This window comes from Paramisgurnus dabryanus, chromosome 4 (assembly GCF_030506205.2).
Source record: "Paramisgurnus dabryanus chromosome 4, PD_genome_1.1, whole genome shotgun sequence".
In the NCBI taxonomy this organism is placed as follows: Eukaryota; Metazoa; Chordata; class Actinopteri; order Cypriniformes; family Cobitidae; genus Paramisgurnus; species Paramisgurnus dabryanus.
Genome location: NC_133340.1, coordinates 42,749,347 through 42,766,677, shown reverse-complemented (window position 1 = coordinate 42,766,677; position 17,331 = coordinate 42,749,347). Strand labels below are relative to the sequence as shown.

The window sequence follows — 17,331 nt, the reverse complement described above, 5'->3', positions numbered from 1 at the left end:
AAGTTTTTTTTATGCATCCAAAGCTCATATCGGATCTGATAATTACGCACCCGCAGATGGTTGGTACCCCATGTAGCTCTTTTTCGTCTCTCCTTCCGGTTTATTGGCCGCCATTGGTCATGTACAGTGGAAAGGTAAAACTAACCACACTGATTTTAAATCACACCGACGGGTCGAATATAGATGGTTAAAATAGTGTTATTACTATTACGTCCATCCCTCCAGCACATTTAGCTAAGGCAGTGATTCTCAAAGTGTGGTTTGCGGACCACTAGTGGTCCGCCAAACCCCCCAGTGGTCCGCCAAAAGATGAAGTGTTTATACAATCGTCACTTATTTAAGTAGATTTTTAATGCACTTGCAAAACTTATATCAGTTCTTGCCATTCTGTTTTAATAACGTAAAAATGGATTGGTGGCTAAACCAAAGAGGAGTCAAAAGAAAAGATCAAGCGTCAACTGAAAGCAGCTAAAATCCACAGATCTATTAGTTTTATAATGTACTAGTTTTTGTTTCATGTGTAAAATCCCTGTAATTTCAGTGATTTTGGACATTTAAGGGGAACATTTTTTTTTTCAGCATTTTATTGTTACCATAGTTACAACCATAGACTTTATATACCCACCACCTCAGTTTTAAACTAATGGCTCTTTGGAATTACATTAACTCGGACCTAGGCTGTTATACTATGTTTAATTGCAGTTTGTTGTTCATATTAAGCTGTAAGGGGTTGTGTACACCAAAACTTTTACGCCCGCGGCCGGCGCATGTTTTCAATTGTTTCCAATGGAAGCTCTGCGTTTTTCAAATAAGCCAGCAGCTAGCGGGTTTTTTCCGCGCTGAAAACCGGCGCTCTGCGTTTTTTCCGCGCTCGGCGCTAAGCGTCGAGAGTTGAAAGAGATTCAACTTTGGGAGAAAAGCTCCGCTCGTCAATGTCAGTTCTCACACGGGACATTACCACAGCAACCAACCGGCTCGCAGCTGAAGTATCACAGCTACCAAAGCGCTCAGCTGAAGAAAGCTGGCACTCAGCTGAAAAACAGCTGGCATTCGGCGTCCTCAAGGCGTTTTCAGCCGCGTTTAAAAGTTTTGGTGTGTCCAGCCCCTAACTCATTTCACATTTACTTTTTCAAATGAACTAAAATTCATATAATAATTTCTGAACATAGCATTGCATTTGTGTTTAAAAAATTAGTTTTTGACTTGAAACAGTTGCATATTAAACTTAAATTTAGCTTATCCTTCCTATTTTGTTGTTTTTTGGGGGCGTGTTAGAGTGGGATTCTGTTAGGTGGTCCTCAGAAAAAAAATTGGAAGATAAAGTGGTCCTTGGGCTGAAAAAGTTTGAGAAACACTGAGCTAAGGTGATGCTTTTCTGTTGGACAATGGATGCAGCAAAATTTAGATGGGGAGTTATAGGGCACACAAGTGACATAAATAAAAATAAAATAAATAAATAAATAAAATAAAAGTTACCCAATAGCTCACAACTGAGGGATGCCTAAATAAGGGATGTCACTGAATTTAGAGCTGTCACAAAACAGAAAACTAAAGTAGTAGAGCATTCGTTTTTAACCTTTTTCCCCAAGACCACTGCAATAGAAGTCAAAAACTCTCTGCAGATTAGAGGCACTCACTGAAAGTTTACTGAATGAATGAATGAATGGTTCATTAAAAAAATCAATATTGATTCCTTCTTAGAGTTGGTGTTTCATTGCTTGACAGGGTCATTGAACATCTTGATGTCTCCTTTAGCATCTCTCACCACCCGCCAGCTGCCATTTGATAACGCATGTGGCTGTTGAACTCTGCTTGACCAGGCATCGGATCTACCCTGTGCCTTTTTATACCCTCACCCAGCGATAGTTGAGGCACTTGAATTCTGTGTAGTCCAGAGTTTAGATTGTGGTGACTGCCTTGAAGGTTGTTTATGATGTGAATGTGCATGTGCGTGTCTATAGGGCTGTTTTACCAGTGTGATAATGGCAGATGGGGCTTACCGTGGCCATCAACCTGTGACCGGTGTTTGAAGTCGATCCATGTTTGTTGCTCCAGGTTTACTTGGAATTCAGTGATTTATTTATGGAGAACATTAAAATTGGTCTTAAGCTATAAACATGTTGTCAAAAGCTTTAGTTAATACCAAGTGTATGTAGTGTTAGTTTCATGTCATGTAGGTGTCATCTTATTTCCTACACTGTAAAATATATTTTTTGGTGCAATAGTAAGTTACCTTGGTGCCTTAACATTTTGATTTCATTTAAATTAAAAATATTAGTTGACTCAAAAATTGTGTCAACTCATTTTGTTGAATTAACTGAAAAAAATCATTAAGTTCAACCAACTTTTTTACAGTGCAGTACAGAAGTTCAACCTCCTCTTTTTACTGTTTGTTGTCAATAATAGAGACTTTTATGCATAATGCTGTCAAGAATACCAGCTGTTGAAAGCTTGGATAAGCCAATGACAATATGCAGAATGGAAGGATTTTCCATAACTTAACAGATGGTCTGTTTTGTTCATTGAAATTTTGTAAACCTGCACTTTATGATATTTATTATTATGAGAAAACGGGGTTTGGCGTTTCCTTAATAAATTACTAATTGCAGAATAAAAGCTTAGCTGGTTAAAGTACATAACTAGAAGTTTTCTCAAGGCGTTGGCTTTCATAGTGTTGATTTATTGGATCTTCAGTCTACAATCTCTGTTTCTTTCCCACACATAGAGAATTATGTGTCATCCCACGTATCACAGTTAAGGATTGTTGTATTTTGTGTGTTAGTATTTGTTTTTAGGTTTTTTATTTCCCCAATCAATACTCTGATTTTTTTTTCATTTAAATGTACACTTTGCAGGATTTACATTTACTTTTAGGCATTAAGCAGACGCTTTTATCCAAAGCGACTTACAAAGATTAGGAAACAATAAAAGCGATGTGTCATAGGGAGGCAATGGTACAAAAGGCGCTTGTACTAAGATACAAGTTTTCACTGTTTCGAAACAATACCTATTGAGAAAAAAAAAAGTTAGTGTTTAGTGTTATATTTATACTTTGCTCTACTCTCGGCCAAACATCGGCAGACATGTGTGAAGTAATTTAATGTTAACTAGTAAGTATGAATACTGAATTTACAGTTACAAATATATACAAAAAAGTTTAAAGTTTTGTATTTTGCGAAAAGCACAACATTTTATTATTATTGGGAGTGGACACAAAAAAAAACTAGACACTTGATGTATAGATCGTTTCATCGGACGCACGTACGGTGACGCGATTACGTGTCTGGTCCGAACTTTACTTCCGGTTTCTGTTTGTTTAATGGTCTGACTAGTTGCTGAAACTGAACTCTTAAAGGAACATGCCCACGTTTTGGGAATTTAGCTTATTCACTGTATCCCCCAGAGTTAGATAAGTCCATACATACCTTTCTCATCTCCGTGCGTGCTGTAACTTAGCTTAGCACAAAGACTAGAAGTGAATGGCTCCAGCTAGCAAACTGCTCCCAATAAGTGACAAAATAATGCCAACATTTTCCTATTTATGTGTTGTGATTTGTATAGTCACACTGTGTACAAATAACAAGGTCATATGAGACCCATACATCTTTTAACAGTACATACTGGGAACTATATTCTCAGAAGGAGAAGCACTGCTACTTGGGCAAAGTGATTTGCTCGCAGCACCCGAGAAGCCCCTGGTGAGGAACAGAGAGTTCGGTCAGAGTTGTGCAAATCACTCCACCGATGTAGCAGTGCTTCGTCTTCTGAGAATATAGTTCCCAGTATGTATACGGTTAAAAGATGGCTGTGTCTCATATGACCTTGTTATTTGTACACGGTGTGACTATACAAATCACAACATATAAATAGGAAAATGTTCTCGTTATTTTGTCACTTATTGGGAGCAGTTTGCTATGTGGAGCCATGGATTCCTTGGTAATCTACGTGTTGTTTATTTAGCTTGTTATATAAATAAAGTTTACCGGAAGTTACGTGTTGACCACGAAACCCGCTTGTTTATGTTGTTACTGTTGAAATGTCTATAAATCATATCTGTATGTCCAAATAAGCAGAGCAATCTAAGTCTCTTAACAACAGCGATACTTAACAACTCAAGCTGCAACAAAAGTCACCGTCTATTTACCTTCATCACTTATACTTCCCTAACAACGTTCACAACAAACTGCTGCTTCTTCAGCTTTCACCTTGATACTGTAATGCCCATGGACCTACTAGCGATCTGCATGTGTAATTGCCTGTCGATGCCAACAACAATGCAGAAGGATAAATGAAAACTGACACATAGCCTACGCCTTAGACTAGAGAAGTGGTCACCAACCCTGCAGAGTTCAGCTCCAACCTCAATTAAACACACCTGAACCTGCTAATCAAGCTTTTCATAGTTACCTAAATAATTAGAGGCAGGGTTGGAACTAAAGTTTGCTGGAGGGTAGATCTCCAGAAACATGGTTGGTGACCACATGACGTACAACAGGGGTCTCCAACCTTTTTGTGGGCAAGGGCTACCACAGGATAAAACAATCTTGAGGGCTACATTTTGATATAGTGTACTCTAGTAAACTTGATTTTATTTTATTTTACTTGTTGATATGTTTAAATATTTTTTAAAATGTTTACATTTGTAAACCAAACCAAGATAATATAAAAAATATGCAATAAATAGATGAAACGGTTGAGACTATTAATAAAATGTGCTTTGGCGGGCACCTCACAGACTCTTTGTGAGCTACTGCGGGCACCACATTGGAGAGCTCTGGTGTATAGGCTCACAAACGTCACAAGCACCCTAAAACAATACAAAAATAATGAAATATACACAGAGGACCTGTGTACAAACACCACCATGTATAGCAGATATGAACATATATTTCCATATTTTATTATACTACGCTATTGATTTTAAGGCTTATTAACAACAAACTTTGTAAACAAACTCAGCTTTTTTTTGTTTGCACTAAACAGCTGCTACTGTAGATGTTTTCAGAAAAACAAACTATTGGAGTTATTGGAAGTATTAAAGAAGTATTAAAAAAGTATAAACATAAGGGTTTTGATATTTGACTCCGCTTTGACCTGCTGCACTTTTTGGCTTCCTCTCACACTTACTGTATGGTGTACAGCTAGCAGTGGTTCTCAAACTGGGGTCCGGGGCCCCCAGGGGGGCCGCAAGACTGTGCCAGGGGGCCCCAGTTTTCGGACATTTTATAAAATACATTAATTTATCATAAATTTTGTGTAATTTAACAAAAAAAATAAGCCTACTAACCAACATCTCTACTTTGCTTAATTTAATATGTTTTGTTTAATTCAAATGTTACATTTTAGAACTGTTTTTATCATAAATTTTCTTTGGGGGGGCCGCAAAGAAAGTGTATACAAGGGGGGGGGGGCGCACTCAGAAAAGTTTGAGAACCACTGGTGTACAGTGTTATATTTTGTTAAGTATCTTGCTAAAAGACACACAAACGGAAAAGTCTTTGATCTAAGAGTAAATCTAAGGATGGAAATGCTAACCAATTGTGGTACATTTCAAATTTTACTATGAATAGTCTTTGTGCATTGGTCTTGTGTCGTATAGGTTAATTTGACAGACCAGATGCTGCTAACACATCTTGCGGTATTTTTCGCATATGCAACATTGCTGTGACTTGCGTGATAGCCGATGTGATGCCTTATCGGCTCTTTGAATCAGCAAAATGTAAAATGTTCATCTGAAGTCAAAGATAAACAAAGTGAGTTTTGCATCATGAGATCTGCCGTGTGGGTGTTTGTGTGCACGCGCACGTGTGTGTGTGTGTGCGCGCTAAAATGTTTGTTTTCATGTGAAAAGTCACCAATCGACCTGATATTCACATCATCATTTTCTTTCTCTTTTTTCCTTAGCTCCTCGTTTTACATGCAGGAGAGTGGGAGACAGCTCCTGTTTCGGCCGCCAGCGCTGGAATTTGGACCACAGTAAGAATTTTTCATTTATCAGCTAAACTGTATCAACACCATCATGGACCATGTACACACTGCACAACTTAAGTGACAACTGCATTTAAATTAAGATGAGAATCAGCAAATGTGATCATTCCATCGATCTAAAGTAAAGTTATTATATATATAAAGATATTGATTAGGGCAAAATGAGTTTTTGCATAAATTGCAATGATTTGAATGCTTCAAACAACCATGTGAAGGACAAGTTGAAGGACTGCTGTCAAGCTCTCTGCAGAGCCGTTAATGCAATATTGAGTTAAAGTACATATTCAAGACTTTTAACAAAAATATAAATTAAACTTAACAGCACTAGCCTTGAACAAAAGTTTAATTTATATTTGACTTAAAAACAAAAATGTGGAGTGGAACTTGATTTTGTCCTTCGAAAACTGATTGGATCGTTGGAAGTTGCTATTTGAAAGCTATTTCCTATAATAAAGTGTACAATAATGCACTTGCAATAGGATGACTATCTCACAAACATCTGAGTATTTTTTTAACCAAAAGTTTTTCTTCGTGTAGCTGCTTATGAATTTCTTGAAATGTGGTCAGTATTATGCACAAGGTATTACCCACAAAGTGGGTTTTTAAAATCATGTGATGAATTTATTTGTGCTTGTCTGCTAGGCTTTCATTGTAAGTGCATTGATGTAAATATGATTTATTGTATTTTTTTTATGAATTTATGGCCGAATTTGTTTGCTAATCAACATCAACAACATGTTTAGCGTTATAGTATACATTCCTCTTACAAAAGAACCCCATCGTCTGGTTTCAGAGTGTTAACTATGATTTTAAGCTAAAGGTCACTTCCTCTGCAGACAGGATGACTATATATGGCTGTGTTTTTTTCTGATTGAAAGATAGTGAAGATTACTGCGCTTCTTTCATACAGATAGGTAGAATTATGGGTTTGTGATAATTACAAAATGACTTGATGTAGGTAATATCTGTGATTTGCTGATACTATAACAGACCATATTTTGCATCTTTCGGAAATGTATTTGTAAAAGACTTTAAAGATATTGTTCTAGCTTCCTCTTACTACATAAAAATAATGTAAATGGGTTATTGTTGATGTTATTAATGGAAACAAAAGATGTAAAAACATTACAAAACACTGTTTTACTAAACAGTAAACCATGCAGCATTCAAGATGCAAAATAAGACATTGTTATACAAGTCAGCAAATGCAAATTTCTGTCAAACACAGCACAAGAAGTAAAGCACTCACAGCTTTAAATATAGCGAGTTCCTCTAACAGCCATTTCACGCGGTCATGTTTATAATAGTTTATTGTTAACAGGACATACTGTATTAATGATCCAATTGAAACCATTTTTACGAACGGACTATATTAGTTTAGAAAAACACTAAATACACTGGGTTGTTTTTAACCCAGTGCTGGGTCACTATTGGACAGAACACACTGCCGGGTTAAAGTGACCCAACTGCTGTGTTATTTTAACCCAACTGCTGGGTTGTTTCAACATGGTTGATTGACAATAACCCAGCAATTTGGTTAAAACAACCCATCAGTTGGGTCATTTTAACCCGGCAGTGTGTTCTGTTCAATAGTGACCCATCCCTGGGTTAAAAACAACCCAGTGTACTTTCTCAAGTAACTTCTCTATACCTGTCACTGTCCAGAGGTGACAGTGCACGAATGGCTAAAGTATTAATAATTAATATGAAATTTTTACAGGTCATACACACCAAAATCAAATGTGCTACAAAATCACGCTCTTAACTCTTTCCCCGCCATTGACGAGATATCTCGTCAATTAAGAGAAAACGCTTCCCCGCCAATGACGAGATTTTCCGTCTTTCCGCAATACCGCTATTATCCACCAGGTGGCGCCCTTTACGCAACTTTTTAAAACCGGAAGTATTGCCCTATGGCAAGCTGCTGCATGTCCGTGTCTGTTTTAAAGATCGCTCTGGATGGGATCTCTATGAAAATTCCGTCACAAAAATGGAATTATTTTTGCTTTTTGCTCAAAATATGGTGTTTTTGCAAAAACCTACCCATATTCAAAAGCTGATTCTAAAAGAACAACTAAAGGTAGGATGAAACGGTTTTTTTTTTTGTTTGAAAGCAGAGGGTCTGTTCTTTCATTTGGTATATTGTATGTTTATATATTTAAAGAAGAACATTTTCTGGAAGGCATTAAACTTTGGTGAAAATCATGAAAAACGCTGGCGCTGGCTGGCAACTTTTTTAAAAAACGCTGGCAGTGAAAGAGTTAATGCCCATGTGCACTGTGAATTTGTGGGCATCGAATGCGTTTTTTTTTTGTTTTGTTTTTTAGAAATGAGTGATGTATCTTATAATATGATTTTGCATATCGTTAAAACTACAGTATTGTCGCAAACAATATCATCTTTCACACCCCTAGTTATAAAAGTGGTGTTTAAAGGTGTAATGTGGGTTTTTAGCTGCATCTTAGGCGTTTGCCGAGACTCTTGAATTTGACAGCAAATCCCTATTCACAGTACATTGCTTTTTAAAAGTGTAATACAATGAAACCATTACTTTGAAATGTATGTATGCATGTATGAAAGAGAGAAAAGCAATATAAACTAGATTCAACTTTAAATGTCTCCAGCTGTACAGTACAGAAGCAGAGAGATGGCATCCATATATTTTTATTTTTGCTTGCTTGTTTTCTTTGCTTGACTTAATTTCTCTTGATCTCGAGGTAACAAAAGTTGTTTTCTCGTGATCACGACATGATAGTCCAAATGTCATAGTGTAATTTCCTGTCCATAATATTTTGAGTATTTTGAATGGACTGCTGATGCATATAAGTTGGGGTCTTCGCCGTTACCACACGTGTAGCTAATTGCCGATAAACTTAATAAATAAATAAAATTAGACGTTTGATGTTTGTAAATTTAGGGACCATCTTTAAAGTAATAATGTTCACATTTCTATCAACAATAGTATTAAATAAATATCAAAAATCTAAAAAAGTGTGCATTATAATTGACAACCACATCAACAAGTTGGTTTTGTGACTGTTTGTTGACTCTTAAGTCATTCCATTTAAATGCTGTTAAAAGAAAAAATGTGTATATTATGGAGTTACTTTAGATACGGTCCCTAAATGCACCACAATCAAGTTGTCAATTATTGACAAATCTATTTTAGCTTGAGCGAATTCCTGATCCAAGTAAATTCTCATTTGTTCATCCATGTTTATTTATCAAAATATGCTTTTGCTGTTTACAAATAAAACCACATGTTCTATTGAGTACACGTAAGCTTTTATCACATCACAAGATACAACTTTTGTTATGTCGAGATCACGAGAAAACAACTTTTGTTATCTTGAGATAACGAGAAATTAAGTTGTGATCACGACGAGAAAACAAGCAAGCAAAAATAAATATAGTGCATGACCTCTCTTGGCTTCCGTAGTACAGTGATATATTGTACAGGATTTTTTCACATGTAAAAGTGCTTGTAATAGTCTGCACCTATTTTTTTCTGTTTAATGTTCCTGCTATACCATTTAGCACACATTTTTCTGCAGTATATAGAGAAAAAACACACAAAGAGGTTTTTGTTTCTTTTGGCTGCTAATTTTATCAATACATGCTTCACCATCCATACTGCTTTAGACACACAAACACACCCATGATACTGTACTGCTTTTAGCAGTACATGAACATGCATGCTTTCACACATAACTAAGATTAAATCTAGCCTTTTATCTTATTCATGCTGTAGAGTTATGTAGTTTGCTGACACACTAATTTGCATATTTATGAGGTCAATATTGATTGGACGAATACAGTTTGTGACAGACAAGCGACTCTGTTTTAACTGCTAATACGTCTGTGTAATGTGACATCGTAAATTTTAAGTTTTAAGTCGATGGAGAGAAGTAAAAACAAATAGTCCTCTTCACTCAGTTTATTGCATTTGACCTCATGTGTTTGACATTTTCAGTCCTTTTTAAGGTGTCATAAATCATCCTTTCTTATGTGTTTTTTTTAATCTGAAATGTACATGTTGCTATGCCATGCAATATCTGTTGCAGTTTTGTCACTCTATGAAGGCTTTAAGTACCTAAGATTCATGACCCTGTGCTCTCAGATGCTTAGATTAAACGCAACATATAAACTTTTCTGCAAAGTATTTGCAAATATATAATATGAGCATCGTTTTGTTGATGATTGGTCTGTTCCCGGTAACATTCTAGCATCACCGTGTTTCATGCTACGGTGTACTCTGTGTACTGTAATTCATCCTGTAACCTGCAGATACGCAAGTGTGAAATGTTGCTTAAACCACACTTACAAGTGGCATCAACAACACGTGACGCGAAAAGACACTAGATAAAGTGAAAATGGAAAACCCCATAGAAGTACCTTTTTGCTCAAGCATTGTTACATGATTTAGGAGTTTTATCCGTTTGCATTTTTGAGATGGTCTTTCTACTTGTTTTAGAGCCTGTTTTTTTGTTTGAGTTGGTTTGTTTATCTATTCACTTAATATAAACCAGGCCTTGCAACTAAGGTTAATTAAAAACTTACTAAACCTCAATGTTTTAAACATTTATGAGCTGTTTATACAGCAGTTCTCTATTGACAGTGTCTTTTATGTCCGGAAGTTGCAAGTCGAAATTAGTTTAAAGTATCTGCAGTTATTTTTATTGGGCACCCTGAAAAAATTCACACATTTCTTTTCACCGGCCACATGAACATTGCAGTATAAAGAGGCGAGCTGCTAAGCTTCTGTGGTTAGAATCGGCTTTGAAAGGTCAACTGAAGTCTTTTAATAGACAAATGTGCTACAGCTCTCTGCGACTTTGAATGACATTTACTTTCATCTTGCACAAGTGTTGTTTTGCTTTGTGCACTGCTGGCATTGCATTGCTTTAAAGAAGCACTTTAAAAGATAGATCGATAGATAGTCTTATAGTTTGCTGTTAGTGTCTAGAGAGACATAAATAAATTATCTGCTTTGTGCTTCAAGGCAGAATTGTTTCTATAAGCATAGCATTCCACAAGATATTCGTCATTTAGATCAGTGTTTCTGTTTGGCATACAATGATAGAGTTCATTGTTATGTGCTACAGACAAAAAAACAATTAAATGAATGTGATTTTTAAGTCTAGGATGCTGTTGTTTTTCATTTCTATCTGCGAATCTGTCTTTCTGCAGGCCGGTGGGGCTGCCAAGAGCTGAAACAGTATATATCCACAATCCCAGCCAGGAGCTCCCTGTCTCTCTGCTCTCTGTGTTTACATCCAGCAGACATTTTCACATGCCTGCCTTCCACAGAAGGGTATGTGCATGCCTCATTTAACATTCGGTATACTTTTTTGTCATGCCGATAAATGTAACACAGACTCGACTGTGTCTTGTATAGAGTATGAGTGCATTGTGTTTTTTATTACAGGTGATTCCACCCAGAGGAAGAACATCTTTAAAAATCATTTTCCTTCCCACAGTGGAGGGCAATGAAGAAATCTCATTATTTATTAACACATCAACCCATGGGGTTATATCATACCAGGTAAGTTTTATAGAGATGCTTAAAGGTGAAGCGTGTAAGTTCTGTGGCACTAACAACACTAAACACAGATACAAAACATTGAATAAACGGTAACAGTTTACTTGAAGGGATGTTCATAAGACTGACATGACAAATTTATAATCATGACATGACACATGCTATGAACATGAAGGAGATTTTATGCACATTTATGACAACATTCATTAAGTGTCATTCATTCAATTATGTCATTTTTAATGCAAAGATGACATTGTTTGAGATGTCTTTGTTATGAGCACTTGACATTAACCAATACATCACAACTTGTTATGACAACTTGACATTACCAAGACAACATAACTGACCACTTTTTACCAGTGATACAAATATAATTTGTCATTACAATGTCATTAAGTGTTAATACTCTGTCATATAGTTTTATAACAGCGTCATGAATATTTTTCTTGACCTCAACTACAGTGGTACAAATATAATATAAGTGTTAATTCTCTGTCAAATAGTTTTATAACAACATCACATATTATTTAGTTCATAATGTTTCTTCCATGCGTTTAACAAATAAAATAAATCATTCAATAATAATAATAATAATAATTAAAATTGATACAATTATATTTTATTGCATTTGGAGACCAATTCACCTCAAATTAAATGAAAACAGTACAATAATGGGTAAAGCCATGCAGTGTTGGGTCCATATCACTGCAAAGTTAATTATATTAAATTAAATTTATTAAATGTTTTGTTTGTTTTTTCTTCAGAAAATTTCAGAACCCTCTGTGTGAGGAAGAACAGGTTCTGTTAGTAGTTAGTTTTTTATTTATTGTGCACATACATAAAGTTAAGTATAATCTTTTGATGCATCTGTTGCATTTTGTTAAGGTATTTAAAATTATTTTACATTGTATTAACACTTAATGACATTTCAATGACAGTTTAATGTAATGTTAACCCATAAAGCTAGGTAGTTTCTTAGGTTTGATAATTATTCTGCTATGTCATATTTATGACACATTTATGACAAGTTATAATGTATTGGTTTATGCCAAGTTGTCATTACAAAGACATCTCAAACAATTCAAAGTCATCTTTGCATAAAAAATGACCAAATGAACAAATAACACTTAATGACAGTTATCATAAATGTGCATAAAATCTCCTTCGTGTTCATGGCACGTGTCATGTCATGATTATGAAGGTGTCATGTCAGTCTTTTGAAAAAACTAATGGCACAAGTTTGGTGGTAGACTATTTGTTTACCTGAACAATTGCAGATGGAGGGAGTATGCCGTGAGAAAGGCAGTCCGTCTGCTGATATGATTGGCCTTAAATATTTGTTACCCAATGAATTGTTATACTTATCGAGAGGACATTGAGAACCTTGGAGGGGGAATGATTGTTTCATTTTGTTTTGTTTGCAATTTTGTGCTTCTAAAGGAGAAATTACACACTTGGCCTTTTACAGGTTTTAACAGTGCGCCCACTTTTTCAATCACTGTAAAATAATTTTAATTTAAACTACTCATGTACAATGAGATAAAGACTCCAGATATATCACTATCCCAATAAAAATGGTTTTGTTTAACATTTAAGATGCGTCCTTGAAGCTGCCACGCTAAGATTACATGACGCTTTCATTCATAAAATGGTCATAGTACAGCTTTCCGATGGCTAGTGCTTGTTGCCAAGGCATTTTATTATGACCTTTACACAGTCTGTCTGTAGTAAGGGTGAATGTCACATAATACAAATTAATATTCATGACCCAAACCTTAGAGGAACAGATTGTGAGCAGAATAAAAGAAAAGTGAGAAGCAAAGATGTGAACAACAAGGACGATGGGTCCTTGTGTGCATTTAGTATGCAATTTAATTTTCAAATGATTCAATTAACAGTTTTGTGCATAATTATTATACTTATACATATTAGTTGGCATCTCACAGTTGGCAACTTCACACATATTTGTCAAAACCCTATCTACAAATTTTTAGATTATCAAATTTAACAGAATCAAACACCTGTCACTTTGTGCCATCATGAAATATAAACCAATTGTGAAGATTACAGTACATTAACACAATGGTGAGCATAAAGCTTATCTGTGTGGACAGAACTTTTGAATGTTCTGGTATGGCCAGAATGACAGTTTGATCGTCGTGCCATAATAATGTGATACTGCTTTTTCAAACGGATTCACCATAGTAAAATCACCAGCTGAAAAATCTATGCATATTAGCATTCAGGTCAAGCAAGCAGGTCACATGATGTCTTCCATACTGATAATCAGTTACTTACTGATAATAAGTCCTTGAAGACCTCATAAAAGTTGCAATAAATCCCGCTGTGCTCTGTACCTTGTGTATGGTGCATCCCTTCGTGCCCCTCAAAGAATATTCATGACATAAAAAATGACCAAAACTACTTTGAAGAATAAGTATTACACTAATAATCTTACTGAAGTCTATGTATGTGTGATACAGTATCATGTTTTAGTGGTGAAATGTGTGGTTGTGTTTTTTCTCGCAGGTTTTTGGGGTTGGCATCCATGATGGATCTGTCAAAGAAGTCCACAAAAAAGACAGCATTTTAATATTTCCCCACATACAAAGCATTAAGTTAACACAAACTCAGGTATGCCTCATGATTTACTATAGTATTTGCTTAATTGTATATTTTTATTATTAAGAAAAGGTTTTAATGTATTCTTGGTAGTTGTGCGGTATGTCCGTTGTGCTATATGTCACGAGATCCAGGAACAGCTGAGTGATTCAGTCTTCTGTTACTGCCATAGCTATTAACACACACAGACGCACACATATACACTCAAGTTATCGTACACATTTGCACAGATATACACATGGAGAGGTTTGCATACAATGAATACCCAAATGACAGGCATGCAGAAACAAACTCACACTCTCGTGTTATAGTTATAGTCTGTGCGGAAAGCACTGCTCAGCATGTATAATAAACTATAACTTTTGTGCGCAAATTTAAGAGATAACAAAAATATTAGCTGAAATACAGATTTAAGATCATAGACTGTTCAGTGTAAGTGTAAATTTATAGGCAGCAAACGAACAAAGTCAGCACCATTGTATGTTTCTTTTCCTGGGATAGAGGGAACAAGGCCCCTCACAGACATTTTGTAGGTGATGTAGTCTGTTTTATCTCATATTGATGTTCTGTTGGGACTTGTCTTTCATAAACAAGTCTTAATATAGACGCTTCCCGGTTTTAGCGGTGACATTCAAATTGAGCTCAGAACTGTTTGGATGAAGCCACTGCAGAGGAACTTACGGGTGTGTCTGTATCACGCTGTCTTTGAGCATCAGTCAGTGCCTGTTTTTGATGAAGTTCAGCTGACTGGACCATCACACTCTCCTTGATGCTCAGTCAATAGAAAAACAATTATAAAGATGTACCTGCTTACAGTGTGAAATCCTGTGTAGTCATCAAAAGCATCTTAAAGGGGACAGAGAATGAAAAACCAATTTTACCTTGTCTTTGTTGAATAATGGTAGTCTACCCGCATTCACAAACATACAAAAAGTGCTAAACATGCTAAACATCTCAGTCTCATAGAAATTCCTCTTTTAGAAATGTCAGCCAGAAAACGGCCCAATCTGAAAAACTGATGCTTATGACATCACAGGCATCTAACTGCCCTTCCACTTTAAAATAATTGGCAACATTTTTTGAGTGGCACCAAAGTCAGCCAATCAGTAATGAGATTGCAAGTAAAGCCAGTAGGGGGAGCCAAATAGGTGCAAAACCACTTGTTTAAAATCCCCCACCCTAATAGAGCTATCTGAGAGAGGTTTTTAGGAAGCTTCTAAGGCATTACAGACCCAAACAAAAAAATCTTTGTCTACATGTCACATCACAGAACAAGGATAAATACTCCGTTCAATCATTCTATGTCACCTTTAAGCTGTAGTTGCGGTGCTTTAAAGGAATAGTTAACCCAAATCTAAAAAATTATTTCATTATATACCTGAAGCGTAGCCCCAGACCAAAATTCAAACAAATGTTGTTATACACAACTTCTGGTGGTGCGTAGATGGAATGATAACAAAAAAACAAAACAAATGAGATCCGCACACGAAAATTGGGCCAAAAAGCTCAAAAGAATGTATTGTCCAGAAGTCGCAAAGAGTGCAAAACATTTTCGGGATCAACCCTTCATCAGTGCCATGTTTCCATGCAAACACCTGCATCCATTTAGTAGGCTCATTACCGTAATTGTTATACTATATCAGCAAATAGATACAAGGTTACATACTAGTGTTTGGTGATATGCCCCATTTTGAGATCGTCCCATCGTCAGCCTGTGAGATCGACGATACACAATAGAATCGGGGGGACAGGGCAGTAGTTAACTCATTTATTTATTTGTTAATTTTTTACTCATTTATAACATGTCACTAAATTGGTGGACAAAAATGAAGCTGATTTATTCTAAGGGCAACACTGTCATGACCGCAACCTTCTTAAAACTGATTCCATTAATCCAAGTGCATCATTAAAACCCATGCGCTCTAAAATTTCCTGCGGGAAACCAGGTGTCGGGAACAACACACTCTCTGGTTTTAACCTTCTGCGCGCTAACAACTTCTCTAGTGCAAGGAAATGTCAGAGCTGTGCGTATTACAAGCTCATGTGCAAGGAAGAGTCTGGATCATGCGCATTACATGTTCAAGTGCTAGAAGGAGTCCATGCCACGCGCATTCAGGTCCAAGCAAGAGTCCAAGACGTGCACATTAAGTCCAGGGAAGAATGCGTGCGAGAAGAAATTTGCATGTGTTACAAACTCTCTCGTGCAAAGTAAAGCCCACAACCCCTCTCATGCGAGGAAAAAAGCACGCAATGTGCAGGTTTATATGAAACTATGATGATGATAATAATAACCATTACCATCTATCGCCATGAAAGCTTGCTTTTGGCGATATGTTTGACAATCGTCGATACACAAAACTATCGGTTATCGGCACAACCCTATTACATACGCATTACAAACATATCCACAATTCATTCAACGCTCCAGAAATGAGCAAAAAAGCACATTATAAATAAACACGCCTTTCTGCTTTAACAATCTGTCCTGTATATACATAATTTTACCATCTCACATATAAACATCATGCAAATTAAGTAATACCATCAATTTTATGTTAAAATGCTGTTATGTTATCTTGTATGGCAGTGTGGTGATGCTTCAAAAAGCATATACATCTGTTATTAGAAAATAGTGTTAAGTAATCTCAATTTCTCAAATGGAATGACGTTGAATCTTATTTTTTCTTGCATGTCTTGTCACATACACTGTCACACTTATGTGATATAGCGAGTTAAGGTCTTTGCTGTTGTATGGCAGAATAATGATGTGTGTTTTGTAACAAGACACGCAAGAACAAATCAGATTTTATGTTATTGCTGTGCCACAATATTTAAACTTAAATGATATGTTTGTTTATTTGGATATACACAAACATATAAATTGGTAAATAAGCTCAAAATATGATTTGTTTTCTTTATCAAATGGATTGTTTTGCTTCAAAAGACATATATGACCCACTTGAGTCAACTGGATTACTTTAATGATGGATGTGTTTGCTATAGAGTTTCATGATGTTGACTCCATATAAGATAACATGATGACATTTAAAGGCAGGGTCCATGATCTCTAGGGATATAACGATTCAACCGTGTGTCCCATTAAAAATGCCTGTCTGAAATCGATTCTGAATCGCAAGGCTGCGATTCTTTGTTTAATGCACAGCTTGTGCGTGTACTAC

At 36.1% G+C, this 17,331-nt stretch overlaps 1 protein-coding gene across 1 annotated transcript in view; it reads left to right on the top strand.

The window, feature by feature from the left end:
- The window catches only part of tmem131l (transmembrane 131 like), a 70,790-nt gene that overhangs the window by 22,681 nt on the left and 30,778 nt on the right, over positions 1-17,331 (top strand). The window contains exons 4-7 of the mRNA XM_065254685.1: positions 5,905-5,976; positions 11,179-11,302; positions 11,417-11,533; positions 14,060-14,164. Coding sequence (XP_065110757.1) covers positions 5,905-5,976; positions 11,179-11,302; positions 11,417-11,533; positions 14,060-14,164 — 418 coding nt within the window. The remainder of the gene's footprint in view (positions 1-5,904; positions 5,977-11,178; positions 11,303-11,416; positions 11,534-14,059; positions 14,165-17,331) is intronic.